This window comes from Carettochelys insculpta, chromosome 5 (assembly GCF_033958435.1).
Source record: "Carettochelys insculpta isolate YL-2023 chromosome 5, ASM3395843v1, whole genome shotgun sequence".
In the NCBI taxonomy this organism is placed as follows: Eukaryota; Metazoa; Chordata; order Testudines; family Carettochelyidae; genus Carettochelys; species Carettochelys insculpta.
The window spans coordinates 75,997,547-76,013,023 of NC_134141.1; the positions used below are offsets into that span (position 1 = coordinate 75,997,547).

The window sequence follows — 15,477 nt, forward strand, 5'->3', positions numbered from 1 at the left end:
ATTAACTTTTCCTATTAATTTTTAATTTTGTTTCATGCTTGGGTGATGATCTGCGGTATGAGATTGTATCAATGGCACTTGGACTTGAAGGAATCTATTATCGCAACAGATGGTGGGCACTTAAAAAAACACAGTCCAAATTTCAAACTGCTTTTCATTCAAAGTAAGATTGTCCTCCAAAGGCATCATAAAGACTTTAAATATGGATGATGTGACAAAAAGGTCATAAAAGATTCCAAAACACAAGATCATTATGTTTTTTAGTCTGCCATTTACTTGTACTCTATAAACATCCACAGACAGAGATTTTATTTAAAATAGTAAAAACCCTAAAACACTTAAAATATGAGATCAAAGTGGATATTTACAATGATAGTTTTATTCTTAAATATATGGCAACATTTTTCAATACATTAATTACTTGTTAATATTCCATGTTTTCAACTGCATATGGATGAAGTTCTTCCCTTCTATAAGGATTTACCAATGATGTATAGACCTAATATTTCAGCTGTTTGGCTCATATGAAGGAAATGAAAGAAAGCCCAAGCATATCTGTTTTTCCCTTTGGGAATTTGACAGCACTTTGTCAATTACAGTTATGTAGATGCTTAGTTGCACTTCCTGCTTCATGCCCTAGTAAGATAATATTCTCCTGAGCAATCCTGCAGTTAAGTCATATTCTTCTCCAGGCCTTGCTGGATGAAGTTCACTTGTAACAGGAGAAGCAAACTGAAGATGGTAGTGAGAGAGCAGATAGATACATGGGCAGAAAGGAAGGTAAAGGAGAATAGGGCCAAGCAGTATGCCTTACTGCCAACCCACTGCTCAAAAATTGTAAGGGCCTCTGACCTCCCACAGCCTTCCCCGGCAAATAGTCATAAAATTGGATTACAAATTGTAAGATTTTTTTTTAAGTAACAAATTTCACTTCACTCCAAGAGCTGGGGATATAAGAAAAATACCAATTATGAAACTGCAAGAGTTGGCAACACTGTCTGGCACCCTGGATTTTATGTAAAGAAATAAGTAAAGCACTAGAAAGAAGGAAGCACTCAAGAAAGAAGGTGGTGGGATGGTTACAACAAAATCTAGTCTCTGATATTAAACATGAGTGAAGAATGAGTTATTTTCTTGGTCACTAATTCATGCTGTGATGACTAGTTTGCTAAATAGAGGTGGATTTATTTTCTGAAAAAGAATATTTTATGGGTTTTTAAGAACATTTACTAAAAATACACAGGTGTGAATTTTCCTCACCAGTATGAAAAAACAGAGTGCTCCGTAACAAACGTGTTGTCCGCAAGTTTCTAAATGCAGGTGATTTTGCTTCCCATCCACTGAGAGCAATAGGGTGAGTCTATCCTTACGAATGAACTTTGAAGTTAACTTCAAAGTTAGGTACTACATCGAAGTAGCCATCAGAGTCTACGCACATTTTCCCTTACTTTGAAGTTAACTTCAGGACTTTGAAGTTGGGCTCCCTACTTCAAAGTAGGGGGACCAACTTCAAAGTCCTTACTTCATTCCTCGGAATGGAGGAGTGCCCTACTTCGAAGTTTAACTGCGAACTAGGGTGTGTGTAGATGCTCTACTTCGAAGTTGTACTTCAAAGTAAGCAACTTCTAAGTTATTTTTGTACTGTAGACACAGACAGAGTGGCATCTCAGCCCCACTGAAGTATATTCACTTCACCAGGCCCAGAAATGTCTTTTTGACAGTCATCTTACCTCAGGAATACATGCTCCCGTGAAGCCAAATAGTCCATTGGCATTGTCACTTTTTTGTACTTTTAATCTTGCGATGGCGTTTTCTTCTGGAATACGAGCTCCCCCATGAACAGAGACAAGTTTTAGTATGAACAGCTCCTCCCCTTCCTCCTCCTCGTCATCTCTTGCAGACACAATGAATGACTTATTAGTTTCTCCCTGTTTATACTCTAAATATCCAGAGACTGGGTGCAAATCTGTCCTTGCTGGAGTGGCATGAAGTTCATAGATCTCTGTTCGCGTCAATTTACGCTTATAAAGCCTCACATCCTGCATCAGTCCCGTAAACCTGCTGCTGCCATTTATCCCTGCACCAACTCTTACTATTCCTGGACCTGAAAGAGAAATTAACATTTATACTACTTTGATACCTTTTGCCCCAAAAAAATAAAAGGACAATAATAAATGAAAAGCTTCTATGGTGGTTTTCTCGTGGCTTATTAAACTCTTAAAAACTCATTAATCACGTGTCATACTCTGAGTCCCACATGCCAACCAAGCTTATATGCACAGCATAGATACTGCCTCAATGTGTTTTCTACCAAAAAAGAAATTTAAGGACTGCAAAATGTTTAGAAGATGTGCCAAGTCAGCCAAAGAGAAGTAAGTTAATGTCATAATGAATGCCACTACTATCGAACTAGAAAACGGACTCCAATGTTGAATGCAAGGGAAGAAGACAGAGCTGGATCAAACCCTTGAGGAACCACAGAAAAATACAGAGTCCAACATTACGTAAAGATTACCCCAAAATACCTGAGAGCTCCTCCAAAGGCTTTTGCTCACATAAGAGCATTCAATTATTTGTAATTCAAATGACTGTTCTACGCCAACTGAAGTGCAAATGTTGAACATATCTATGTTAACAAAACAGCAGAAATGTAGCACTTCAGAGACTAACAAAATGATTTATCTGGTGATGAGCTTTTGTGGGACAGACCCAATTCATCAGATCAATCTCATTTCCAATACAGATGAGATTGATCTGATGAAGTGGGTCTGTCCCACGAACAGTCATCACCAGATAAATCATTTTGGTAGCCTTGAAAATGCTACATTGCTGCTGTTTTGTTTTGTTTTGTTTTGTTGGAGTACAGACTAACACGGTGACCTCTCTATATCGATGTTAGTCATCCAGAGTCAGTGCAAGGTTTGTCCTCGTAGTCACACTAGACCTGCCTGAAACCAATTTAGATGCAAAGGCTCTCAAATGACAATCAAACGCTATATTAGTGTGTCAGTGGAAAGTGAATATATCATCCCTCTGAACTGCCCTCCCAGTAGGGAGACCATATTTCCCAAAGGGAAACCAGCATATCATATTGGGATAGCACAAAATCTTCCTGTCCCTCCCCTTGGAACTGTTCTGACCCCCTCACTCAATCCTCCCACTGTGCACCAGATGGTCAATCAAGCTGCCCCAGCACCCACATGGGACTGGCATTGCTCCTCTCCCTGAGCATTGCCGCTTGCCCAAGCCCTGCCGCTCACCCGACCACATGTTCCTGTGCATGCCACTTTTGTGAAACAAGTAGTTATTTGTCCTCTTTGCTCTTGTCAACTTGATCAGTTGGCAAAAGCAAATGGAACAAGTGCTCTCTTCTGCCAAAAAGGTCAGGACAGCCAGGATAGGGCTTAAAAAGGGATTGTCCTGGCCAAAATGGGACATATGGTTGCCCTGCCAACCCGTTATTCCCCTGGCTACTGTTCACTAGTCAGTGAGCCATCTGTGGCTAATCAACAGATGGTCTCTAACACATTGCATTCAGCTTTGCAGAGATGGATTGCAAGCTGGAGCTGCAGAGGAGAAGCAGAGCTGTGTTTCGCAGAGCTGCTCAAGGATCACATGTCCCTTTTCTTTCACCATGTCCAGGCCTCTCTCCACTGCAGACAGTGAGAAAGCAGACAACAGCCCCTTCTACTCCAATAGTTGTATCATATAAATCTTCCTATCATAAACCTTTTTATCAGATTACCTTCTTTAGAAAAGAAGAGGAAATTGAGGTGCATAGGAACAAGGAAAAAATACTAGAAAAGAAATTGATTCTCTCACACAAGGTGCTGGAAAGGGTTTCAGAATCTTAAGCATTTTATTAAGGCTAAACATGTCTGACACACGCTCCTCCTGTGTGCCTGGCACACACCTGGAACACCCAACACCTCCCTTCCCCGAATGATACAAGAACACATTAACATGCATGAGTATTTGCAAGAGTAGAGCCTAAATTTTCTAGCAAAAATTTTAAATATTATTGGGCTGAGGAGTGTGCCCTACACAGGAAGATGGGGGCCTAAAGCAACTCCAGGGAGGCTGTGTAGACGCCATCCAATTAGGAAAGGGCTTGTAAAGACAGCCAGTTAGGCAAAGATTAGCCCATTAGGCAAAGACAGACAGGCTTTGCCATATTAGAATGGCTGCTGAAAAGAGTAGCTTCAGTCATGCCCAGGTGTTTGAGAAGGGAGGACTGGCTGCCCTGAAAAAGGAGAAGAGATCATCCCATGGGCTCAGATGTGCTAGACAGGAGAAAGGGAACATGAGCGATCTCCCGGCTGACTGCTGTCAGACCCAGGAAAACAGATGGTGGGGGTCAGAGGTGAAGCAGTGTGTGGCTTCCGACTAGAGGTGCCCTGGGCCACGACCTGGAGTAGCAGGTAGGCCTGCATCATCCCCTCCTTCCTAGCCCCATTTGCCATTGTGGGGAGAAAGTAAACTGCAGCCTGACATGGAGATGAGTGGTGGGGCAGAAGTGTGTCTGCCCTCCCCAGAAGGGAGAAGAGAAATGAGTGGGGTACAGTCAGAGGACTGTGTTTCAGAGAGGACACCATGGTCCTTAGATCTACATATGTCCTTACAATAGAAGTAACAGCATTGAGGACACCACTCAATGAAGGCACACCAGCAAACCAGAGCTAAGTCCCAGGATGTCTGGCAGCAGGTGCCACAGTGATGAGTTACTTCTCATTACAATGATGCATACACAGGTTCAAGCAAATCTAAATCCTGAAAAAAAAATCTATTAATTCTGAAATTTCTCGGGCAAGTTAACAGACATGATAAAATTCTATTTTTAAAATGTTGCAGTTTCAGCTGCATAACTTTGTTTGACTTTAATGGAAGTTCTACTGAAACTCCAAGAAAGCTCTTTTTTGAAAATAAAGTTTTCTTCTAGTTAAAAAAAAAATTCATACATAACAGATTTCTTTCAATATTATGAATACATACTTTTCAATGGGACTGAACTTGCTGTTTAGTGCAGAAATTTTCTTTTATAAAAAAAAAAAAGAAAAAAAAGATTGTGCTCACCTTCAGCAATTGCTGCTCCTTTGAGGCTCTTCATTCCTCCAGGTACTGGATTTCCATCCATATAAAACTCAATCATGCCATCCTCCAAAGTAATCAAAAGATGAAGCCAAGTATTTGCTTCCACATATTTCTTGACAGTTATCTTTGCCACATATGTAATATTTGACCCCTGTGCTGTGTAATGAAGCATGACAGAAACCTGGGATTCATTTGTTTGGATTTTCACACCATAGTACATGGTCCCATGGCAATTGTCCTTTGCTACTATAAACCCATCGCAATTGGAGTCAGGAATCACCCAGGCTGAAAACGTGAAGTTGGCGAGCATGTTATCTGAACTGCAGATGAAGTCAGGGTCAACAGTTCCAAAGGCATCCTCTTTTCCACTGAAATACAAAGCATCTGTTCCACTGTGATGACGCCTCCTGTGAGGCTGAGACCCTACAGAACTTGAGAATGAACCAAGCAATAAGAAATCTAACATTGGTGGTAGTCCTGTTGGGAACACACTGGATAATATTTCCCAGCCTATCCGTACATCTCCAAAGGTACCTTGTTGTCTCCAAATTGTAAAGTTTGTAATGTAGGAGATATCATCTTCAGAGAGAACATCTTCCACTATCTCCTGGTCCTGGCTCTTGGGGTCTATGACAAAGACTCCAAAAGGGTCATCATTAAATGGGATTGTCACAATTACAGCAAGATTGGCTTCAGATAACTGGCCACCAGGGCCGGGAGACCCACCTATGTGATGAATATCAAAACAAAAGTTAATAGGATTCCTTAAGAACAGTAAGATCAACTTGAGCAACCAAAAATGGTTTTAATAATATTTTTCAAGGAACTAAAATTGTGTGATACAGGAACTGTTCAAATGTTCTACCATGAAATATATGCTGCTTTAACAGTATTACTTTAAAACTTGTATGAATGATTTCTGTTTAAAAATGCTTCGTTACACATGTTGTTGTTGTTGTTAGGGAGCAGAATATACAGAGAGGTACAGGAGTACGCAGAAAATGACATTCTGCTGAGCCCTAGTTCACCTCCATTTCTGTTAAATTAGCTGCAGATGTACCCTACATTTAATTCATCTGGTAGAGATAGTGTGCCAAATTTCCCCATTAATATGTAAGTTACAACAGATACATAATACTATAAATGAGGGGAGAACTTCACCAACTGCCTCGGGCACACAGAAAGCTATTCACAGCAAGTCTAGTCCAGGGGTGAGCAAACATTTTACACTGGGCCCCACTTTTCCTCCCTGCAATTAGCAGACTCCCCCACAGCCTGTCTAATGTAATCCAAGCCAACAGAATTTTTGATTCTGTTCAAAGGAAAAAAAAATCCTATGGCACATGTAAGAAAATAAGTTTGTAGAATGTAAAAACTTTAATTGGTATATAAATATGAATACACATAAAAACAGCAACTTATTTCAACAGTTTTAATGAGATGGATGAGCATAGGATCTAGCAGCCAATAATGGTGCACTCCCTTTTTGAAATTACACACCCCTTCCAAGGGGGCCCACCCTCCATTTAGCTCACCCCTGGCCTAGTCCATACCTAGATATTAAGATTATTCCAGAGTACTTCCCACAGTCAGCTGGACCTATTTCAATATATTAAGTGTTTATATTACAAAGATCATGATTATCATGAACATGGATCCCAGTGTTTATTAAATGTAAGATCTCTAGCGAAAAGTCTATGGATTTCTCACACTTGTAGTTCACTCACATGCCTGAAATACCAGTTACTAGGAGCTGACTGGGGAATGGTAACGTATTTTCAATTCTTTCTGGGCATGAAAGTCCCTAACAAGTAAAGAAGATTTTGGGTCTGGTCTTGGAGACTAGCAAAAGCAGCAGGGATGTCTCAAGGTAATTAAAATAGCCACACACACTCACTTTTGCACTTCTCCACTGGAACAAGACACATTATGGCAAGATTATGCAGCCATGACAATGCACGAACACCAACAGCTTTCAGCTGCCCCAGGAGCTACACTTCCCTCTCGAGGGAGGGACATTAAATGTGTAGGCTGCCATTTTCAGAAGTAGTAGCTCGGGGAGGTGAGTAGCCCAGAAGCTTCAGGGATGTTGCTCAGCTCAGCACTCTCCCTTTAAAAATCAGACCTCTCTAAATTAGGTAAAAACATATTCCACCTGGCAGGGTGTGGGGAGACAGTACCTGAGGCATTCACCAGCTTTAAGGTATAAAATTCATTGAATTCTGGAATTTTATCAGGAATGGCATGAAGAGTTATTGGCTTTGATCCTTCACCATCCATGAACTGCACTGTCCCATAGACTTCATAGAACTCTTGTTCTGGCTCCAAAGCAGAATCATTCTCAAACAGTTGCCAGGTCAAAGAAACATTGCCAAAGTGTCCTCTATGTCTCAAAATCCTATACAATGAATTAGACACAGTGAACTTTCTATCAAACACAAAGAGACAGTCAGCAGGCCCAAAGAAATCTGGTGAAAGCTAGTCTTACCCAAGTACAATCTATAGTTCCCTAAATGATCCACAGCCACTGTAAGTGTGAGGAACATCTTTCTCTACTATTGAGGGTCTACAGCCTCATTATGCAATTCTACTCTCAGGTGCACAACTCTACATTATGTAATTTCCAATAAAAATCTGGTATCGCCTTGAAGGATGTGTACATTGTAGTACTTTTAAGCTGCACTGAAACATGAAGTACATATCTAAACACAGAAAGGAGTTTTCTAGCTGACAGTTCAAAGCTTATAAGCAGCAAACCAAATTCACTGTTTTCATCCATTCTGTGTAACTGATTTCTGAGGTCCAATCTCTCACAAATATGTGACTTAGTTTTAGTTTGGTGAGACCCACATATGCATGCACCACAAACCTCAGTTTAAGATGTACAAACATGATATTCAGCAGAGACTGATCACAGGATCCACAGCACGAAAACACAGGTCTGTCACCTGAGCTAATGCAAAATGGTATAATAGGTGGTAAAGTCACTGGGGCAAGATAGTGGATGGAGTCATGCCACATGGAGTGGGCCACTGTATTATATTTAATCTTTATCACACTTTTTCATGCTGCCTTCTACATTTGGAACAGAGTTCTATTACGTGTGTACTACAAGACCTTCAAAAAAATCAAACTCCTCCTTACAACCCAAGCCCATCCTTTTCTGATGGGCGACTATTTTATTTACTCCCATCTACCTCTCTCTAGTTGTCTCCTTCCTCAATATCTTTTAGATTACAGATTCCTCCAGACAGTGACCTATGTAAACAGTGTTTGGCATGCATCATATGCAGCAGGAGTGGGATTTATATTTAAAGTGAATCTACAAGTCACTGGGAAAGTAGATGGATGATTGTATCTTTACTTGTCAGTGGTTTGAGCATTGGCCTGCTAAACACAAGGTTGTGAGTTCAGCCCTTGAGGGGGCCATTTAGGGATCTGGGGCAAATTGATTTAAAAAGAATCCTGTCAGGGATGGTGATATGCCCTGCTGAGAGTGCAGGGGACGAGGCTCCATGACATCTCAAGGTCTCTTCCAGTTCTGTGAGATAGGTATATATCTCCTATTCTGTCACCCTGTGTTAATTCTACTCTGTTAAACTGATGTTATCACTGAAATCAAGAGCTACTGCAGATACACTCTGGTGTAACTGAAAATAGCTTTTACATATTTACCTGATGAGAATATATTTCACCAGAAGTCATTGTAGAACATGACAAAGGGAAGAAACAAAGCAGCTATTCACAGTGGCCGTGTCTACACTAGCCAAAAACTTCAAAATGGCCATTTTGAAGTTTATTAATGAAGTGCTGAAGTACATATTCAGCGCCTCATTAGAATGTCAGCAGCCATGGCACTTCGAAATTGACGCAGCTCGCCGCCACGCAGCTCATCCAGACGGGGCTCCTTTTCAAAAAGACCCCAGCAACTTCAAAATCCCCTTATTCCTAACAGCAGATAGGAATACAGGGATTTTGAAGTTCCCAGGGTCCTTTTCGAAAAGGAGCCCTGTCTGGACAAGCCGTGTCAATTTTGAAGTGTCGCAGCTGCCAGCATTCTAATGAGGCGCTGAATATGTATTTCAGTGCTTCATTAGTAAATTTTGAAATGGCTATTTGCATGGCCATTTCACAGTTTTGGGCTAGTGTAGACCTAGCCAGTGTCTTTATCAACTGAGTATACCAGTAATATAAAGAACACATTATCAATGTGCTAGCTAAACTCAGCCTCGTTAACAACTGGTGTGGTCTGCTTCCCCCAAATCCTCATTTTTAAATTAATTTTAATTTAAGTCAACTTTCCACAGTGTCAGATCCAGCCCACTCATTCAGCAAACAGGATTAATCAGCATAACAGAACTAAAGCTCCCCAAACACTGACACCAGATACCAGCTGCTTAATATCCAAGTGTCCTACTTTCCTGAAATGTTGTATGTATATATGCACAAGGGCCTTTCCAATGAGAATCTCAGCCAAATGCTTCCATTAAAAACTGGATCAAGTCAAAGGAAACAAAAAGAAGCATGAAAGAAATCCCCACGAAAGAACAGGTTAAGAGCTATTTAGAAAAACTAGATGTATATAAATCCATGGGTCCACATGTAATACACCCAAGGGTATGGAAGGAATTGGCAAATATCACTGCAGAACCTTTGGCCATTATCTTTGAAAACTCATGGAGATTGGGAGAGGTCCCAGAAAAGTGAAAAAAGGCAAATTTAGTGTCCATCTTTAAAAAAAGATAGAAGGACAATACAGGGAACTATAGACTGGTCAGCCTTATCTCAGTCCCCAGAAAAATCATGGAGGGGATCCTCAAAGAATCCATTTTGAAGCTCTTGGAAGAGGGGAAAGTGATCAAGAGTAGTTAACATGGACTCACCAAGGGCAAGTCATGCCTGATCAATCTGATTAGCTTCTATGATGAGGTAACGAGCTTCTGTGGACATGGAGAAGTCAATAGATGTGATAAACCTTGACTTTAGCAAAGCTTTTGATAGTCTCCCACAATATTCTTGCCCATAAGTTAAGGAAGTATGGACTGGATAAATGGACTGTAAGGTGGACAGAAAGCTGGCCAGATGGTTGGGCCCAACAGGTAGTGATCAATGGGTCAATGTCTAGCTGGTGGTTGGTTTCAAGCAGAGTGCCCCAAGGATCAGTTCCGGGGCCGGTGTTGTTTAATGTCTTTATTAATGAGCTGGATGAGGGGGATGGATTGCATCCTCAGCAAACTTGTGGATGACACTAAGCTAGGGGGACAGGTGAATAAATTGGAGGGTGAGGAGAGGGTCCAAAGTGACCTAGATAAATTGGAGGATTGGGCCAAAAGAAATCTGATGAGGTTCAACAAGGACAAGTGCAGAGTCCTGCACTTGGGATGGAAGAATCCCAAGCACTTTTACAGACTGGCTAAGTAGCAGTACAGCAGAAAAGGACCTGGGGATTTCATTGGATGGGAGGCAGGATATGAGTCGACAGTGTGCCCTTGTAGCCATATTGGGGTGCTTTAGGAGGAGCATTTGCAGCAGATCTAGAGAAGTTATTATTCCCCTCTGTTCAGCACTACTGAGGCCACGCCTGGAGTACTGCATCCAGTTCTGGGCCCTCCAATACAGAAAGGACGTAAATGCACTAGAGTGGGTCCAGCAGAGGGCAACAAAAAAGATTAGGAGGCTGGAGCACATGACCTTTGAGAAGAGGCTGAGAGATTTGGGCTTATTTAGTTTGCAGAAGAGAAGAGTGAGAGGCAATTTGACAGTAGGGAGGCTGTAAAGAGGATGGAGAGATGCTGTTCTCAGTAGTGAAGGATGGCAGAACAAGGAGCAATGGTCTCAAGTTACAGAAGAGGAGGTGTAGATTGGATATTAGGAAAAAAATTTTCACCAGAAGGTTGGTGAAGCACTGGAATGCATTACGGAGACAGGGGGTGGAATCTCCATCCCTAGAAGTTTAAGTCCCAGCTTGACAAAGTCCTGGCTGGGATGATTTTTTTAGGGTTGATCCTGCTCAAGGCAGGGGACTGGAGCTGATGACCTCCTTAGGTCCCTTCCAGTCCTAGGATTCTACAATACTTAGGCTGAACTCTTAGTATCTACTCTTTGACTGATCGGAGATCTGCCACCTTTATTCATGGGGAAGCCAGCAGCTTATTTATAAGCTGCTGAGTAAGTTAGCAGGGTAACTAGGCCCACCTGCCAACCAAAACCACTTTCTTAAGCCCTGCTGTTTCTGGACTTGTGTGAGTACAAGAAAAATGCATTTTATTGTCAGCTCACAGGAGGGATAATTTCAGCCTACATGGAAGACCTAGCTCAAGGGACATCCTGTAAGGGGCGGGTAAAACAAAACAAACCTAACATACTATGAAACAATGGAGGTAACTTTTCAATGCAAGATGCAGGGAATCAGCTAAGAAACTCCCCATGACACGGGCATTAGCTTCACAAGAAATACTCTTGGGTTAGGCACAGGATGCTGTTGGGTTGGTTTTAGTTTATTTATCTAGGTCACATTCTGTTTACTCATTTGGCAATTTCATATCTTCAGTATGTGAAAAATATATCACCCAACCATATCATGGCTGTATTCATGATTATTGACATACACACCACAGCTATAAAATGCTTGAATGGTTTCTATATGAATTTTTGTTATGTAAACTTACTTTGTAACATAACAGTTCTTCCCCTAATTTATTTTATTAAGACTTTTGAATTAAACAAAGTCACCCTTATGTAGCTATTGGACATTCAAGCTTGGTATGTGGCTTCGACAGAAATATGAAGCATCACAAAGTATTTCTTGGAAGGTATCATTTTAAACAGTACTTACAAAAACATATTAGTCTTGCCTTCTTCTAGCAGCTTGTCAACAGGTTTCAAAGAGAAAATACCATTTGGGTCATCATTCGCTTCAATGACAACTGTAGCCATCCCAGCCCCATAGACTACGGTATCACCTGAAAGTCAAGGATATATACAGCTTCAAATAAAAAGAAGAAAGCTAATATAATGTGATTATCAATTAATTTACTTTCTCATTATTTCCAAATATTTTCTAGCATATGTAAACAGACATAAAATGTTCAAATATTTACCCATATATGCAATATTTGAGATACTTTCATATAACAGAAAATGCAGATGCTATAAATTACAGTGGGCTTTATGCCACACAGTGCAAGTGTAAAGTGTTGTGTATACAAATACAAGATAAAAGTTTGAGCCATGACCTGACCTAAGGAAAACACAAACACTCGGTTGCTACACTATTCCTGCCAGAACTAATGCCAAAAAGAGGAATCCCATCCCTCATCCATCCCCGGGCATGTACCTGTTTTGTCCACCCCCACCCTTTTTTCACCCTGCACTCTAAAGAGAGATAAAACAATTAAGATACTTCAGACTCTTCACTGATTCAGGCCAAATTCAATTCTTTGCAAGATATTAGATTTCAACTGAAAGAAAATAAGAACGGCAACAGCTGTACTGTACTTAGAGGAAAGCGCTATTTTCACCTGTTGAGTTAAAGAGAATGATGTAAAATGTTTCATCCGTTTCAGAGGTATCATCGTCACTAATAAATACTGATATTTTGCTTTCTCTTTCCCCCACACCAAACACAAGCGCTTCACTCCTTCCACTGGAAATGAAATCTCCCTCTTCAGCAGTGGCTCCTCCATCCATGGTGGCATATAAAACAGTAATAGCTATATCAGCAGATCCATTTCTGAGGACTGTAAAGTGAGCAAAATCTCCTTCTTGAACCTTCACAATAACAGGATCTGAAATATGTAAATTACAAATTCACCACTGTCCTTCAAACCATGACTTTCGTATGCTAGACACTGCAGTTTAACTTTGTAGTTTTAAACAGCAGAATTATTCCTCAAAGGGACAGTAGGGAAATCTGGAAAAATTTTGGCAAAATTTTCAGCACAGGAGGATACTGATATGGTGATCTACCCCAGGTCAGCATGAAAAACGTAATAGTGAGGCATGAGAAGATAAGCTTTTTGCACAATCAAAAGGAAACAACAGATCAAAAACAAGAGATGGAGAAGAAAGCTAGCAAAAACATATGAAAATATAAAGCACGTAGGCAAAATCCTGACTCCATTCAAGTCAATGGGATTTTGACACTGGCTTCAATGGGACCAGGATTTTACCTTTAACTTTTATCTGAGGATTAAGTAAATGTATTTGTAACCTGAAAAGTATATCGGGTCATCATTCCTTGTGATCTGCAAAATTGCACTGGTTATGTTTCCAATTCTGGCTCCTCCTGTGGTATTGCCTAAGGTGATGGTAAACACTTCCATTTCTTCAGGTATCTGAAGGAGAAAGTAATATGAAGTAAATCTATTCCAAGCAAACAGGAAGAAAATTAAAGTAATCAAAAGCAGAGGAATTTCTGAGGGTCAGTCCTGATTCACTCATCCTTAGATATGTGAATAGAGTGCCAATGGACAATTAAACAAACGCTTGTACAGAAAGGGACCAGAAACCTCTGCAGCTTTGGAGCATCATATGAGGAATGAACTCAAACCTATGCTTAAATCCCAGTGCATTTAATGGGTTCTAAATCTATGCATAAGTGCTTTACTAAACTCAGGTTTAAAAGCCTCACTCTAACTCTTCACTGAAAACATTAAATCTGCGGCAGATCTCTAGTTTCCTCTGTGGTTGAAGACTGATACAGAGAAGTAATTTAGCTTCTCTAAAATATCCCGTTTTCTCTTTAATTGGTCTCTTTATGGGGCTGCTGGATCATAAGAGAAACAAATTCACATTCAGTTTCCTGACCCTAATGCACTTTAAAAAAAAATTGTGTGCACGCGCGTGCGCGCGCGCGCGCCTTGGGCTCTGAGCTTCATATTGTTCAACTTCCCATTCAATCCTCTTGATTGCTATCTTATATATTTCACTTTCCAGAGTTTATCTTTCTTTCCATTAACTTGAACTGGACTTCTGATTTTTAAGGATAACTATTTGATCCAAGCAGCCTCTTATTCCTGGAAAAATTTCCTTATACTAATATTTTTCTCACTGCATTTTTGTTTAAAGGTATACTTGCCTTATGGGACTCTGTTCTAGTCTGTTTAAACAGCCTCTATGCTATTTGAGGGTTTTGATTCTCTCTTCTAGGAATCTGTTCTTTTAAAACAAATATTACTGCTTTCTAAAGTTTAAACTCATAGCACATGTCTACAGTCAATGTTCTCACACCAAACTCAAATGAAACGCACACGGGTCAGTTGCCACTTTAATGGAATGAGCCATTCTGTTAATGACCTGAAAGTTTGCATCTTACCGAAGAGGAATTTTCACAACACTTTGGAAAGAGAGGCTGCTAAACTCTTTTATATTTAAATTTGACACATTAACATTTGGTTTGAACCGGGATGGGATTTTTTTAAGTCATTATAGGGGCTCTTTTGCATACTTGGTTTAACTTAATTCTTGACTCCCCCCACCCTTCTGCCCCTCTACTCTGATTTGCTCACCTTGATAATGTTTTTCTGATTTGTCAACCTTGATGACTATTTTTGGTTCTCTGTGCCTTAAATACTGAGTCTGTTCTCGTATGACTATGGTCTGAAGAAGTGGGTCTGTCCCACGAAAGCTCATCACCTAATAAATTATTTTCTTAGTCTTTAAAGTGCTACTGGACTGCTTTTTTGTTTTGATAGTATATAGACTAGCATGGTTTTCTCTCTGTTACAAATTCAAGTGAGGCTTTGTTTATACTAAACAGCTTTTAGCAACATGGCTGTCAATAGAGCCACGTTAAATAAAAATTGGGACGTAGATCTGCTCTTTGTTGGCTCGTTTGCCAGCAAAATACTTCCAATCCCCAACAAACAGCATTTGCTTTGTCAGCGGAAGAGCTGACAATGCATCGTTCACACTGACACTTGGATTTTGTGTTTCAGGGTGAGGAGAGATGAACACCTCTGAAAGACAAAAGTGTTGTTCAATTGCCAGCGTAGACATGATCTAATGGACTAGCTTTCAAAAATATTTACCTCATCTGGCAATGAGTAAATGGTGATCGTTTTTGAAAAGTCCTGGTTTCCAAAGAAAACTGTCCCTTGCATTGGGTAGACATCATAGGTAGAAACTGGTTCAACAACCCAAGACACACACACATTTCCATAGTTTCCTTGGTTTCTTACAATTCTGTAAGCAGCTGTGAAATGGAAATATCCAGTCCAATAAGCATGCATCCACAAAACAATTAAAAAACAAAGAGAGCCAAATTAACAAATCCAATTCAAAGAAAAACGAAGATTTGGGGAATTAATCAGCCACGGATTCAGTTTTGGTAAAATCATTAAACAGACAATTATATAAAAGACATACAAATAAGTTATAGGATAC

The 15,477-nt window shown here is 40.3% G+C and overlaps 1 protein-coding gene across 1 annotated transcript in view; it reads right to left on the minus strand.

The window, feature by feature from the left end:
• ADGRV1 (adhesion G protein-coupled receptor V1) overlaps positions 1–15,477 on the minus strand; it is a 378,918-nt gene that overhangs the window by 323,789 nt on the left and 39,652 nt on the right. Inside the window, exons 15-21 of the mRNA XM_074994210.1 lie at positions 15,123–15,286; positions 13,304–13,427; positions 12,612–12,878; positions 11,927–12,053; positions 7,272–7,489; positions 5,074–5,817; positions 1,731–2,104 (exon numbers count right to left, since the gene is read on the minus strand). Of these exons, the coding sequence (XP_074850311.1) occupies positions 1,731–2,104; positions 5,074–5,817; positions 7,272–7,489; positions 11,927–12,053; positions 12,612–12,878; positions 13,304–13,427; positions 15,123–15,286 (2,018 nt within the window). The remainder of the gene's footprint in view (positions 1–1,730; positions 2,105–5,073; positions 5,818–7,271; positions 7,490–11,926; positions 12,054–12,611; positions 12,879–13,303; positions 13,428–15,122; positions 15,287–15,477) is intronic.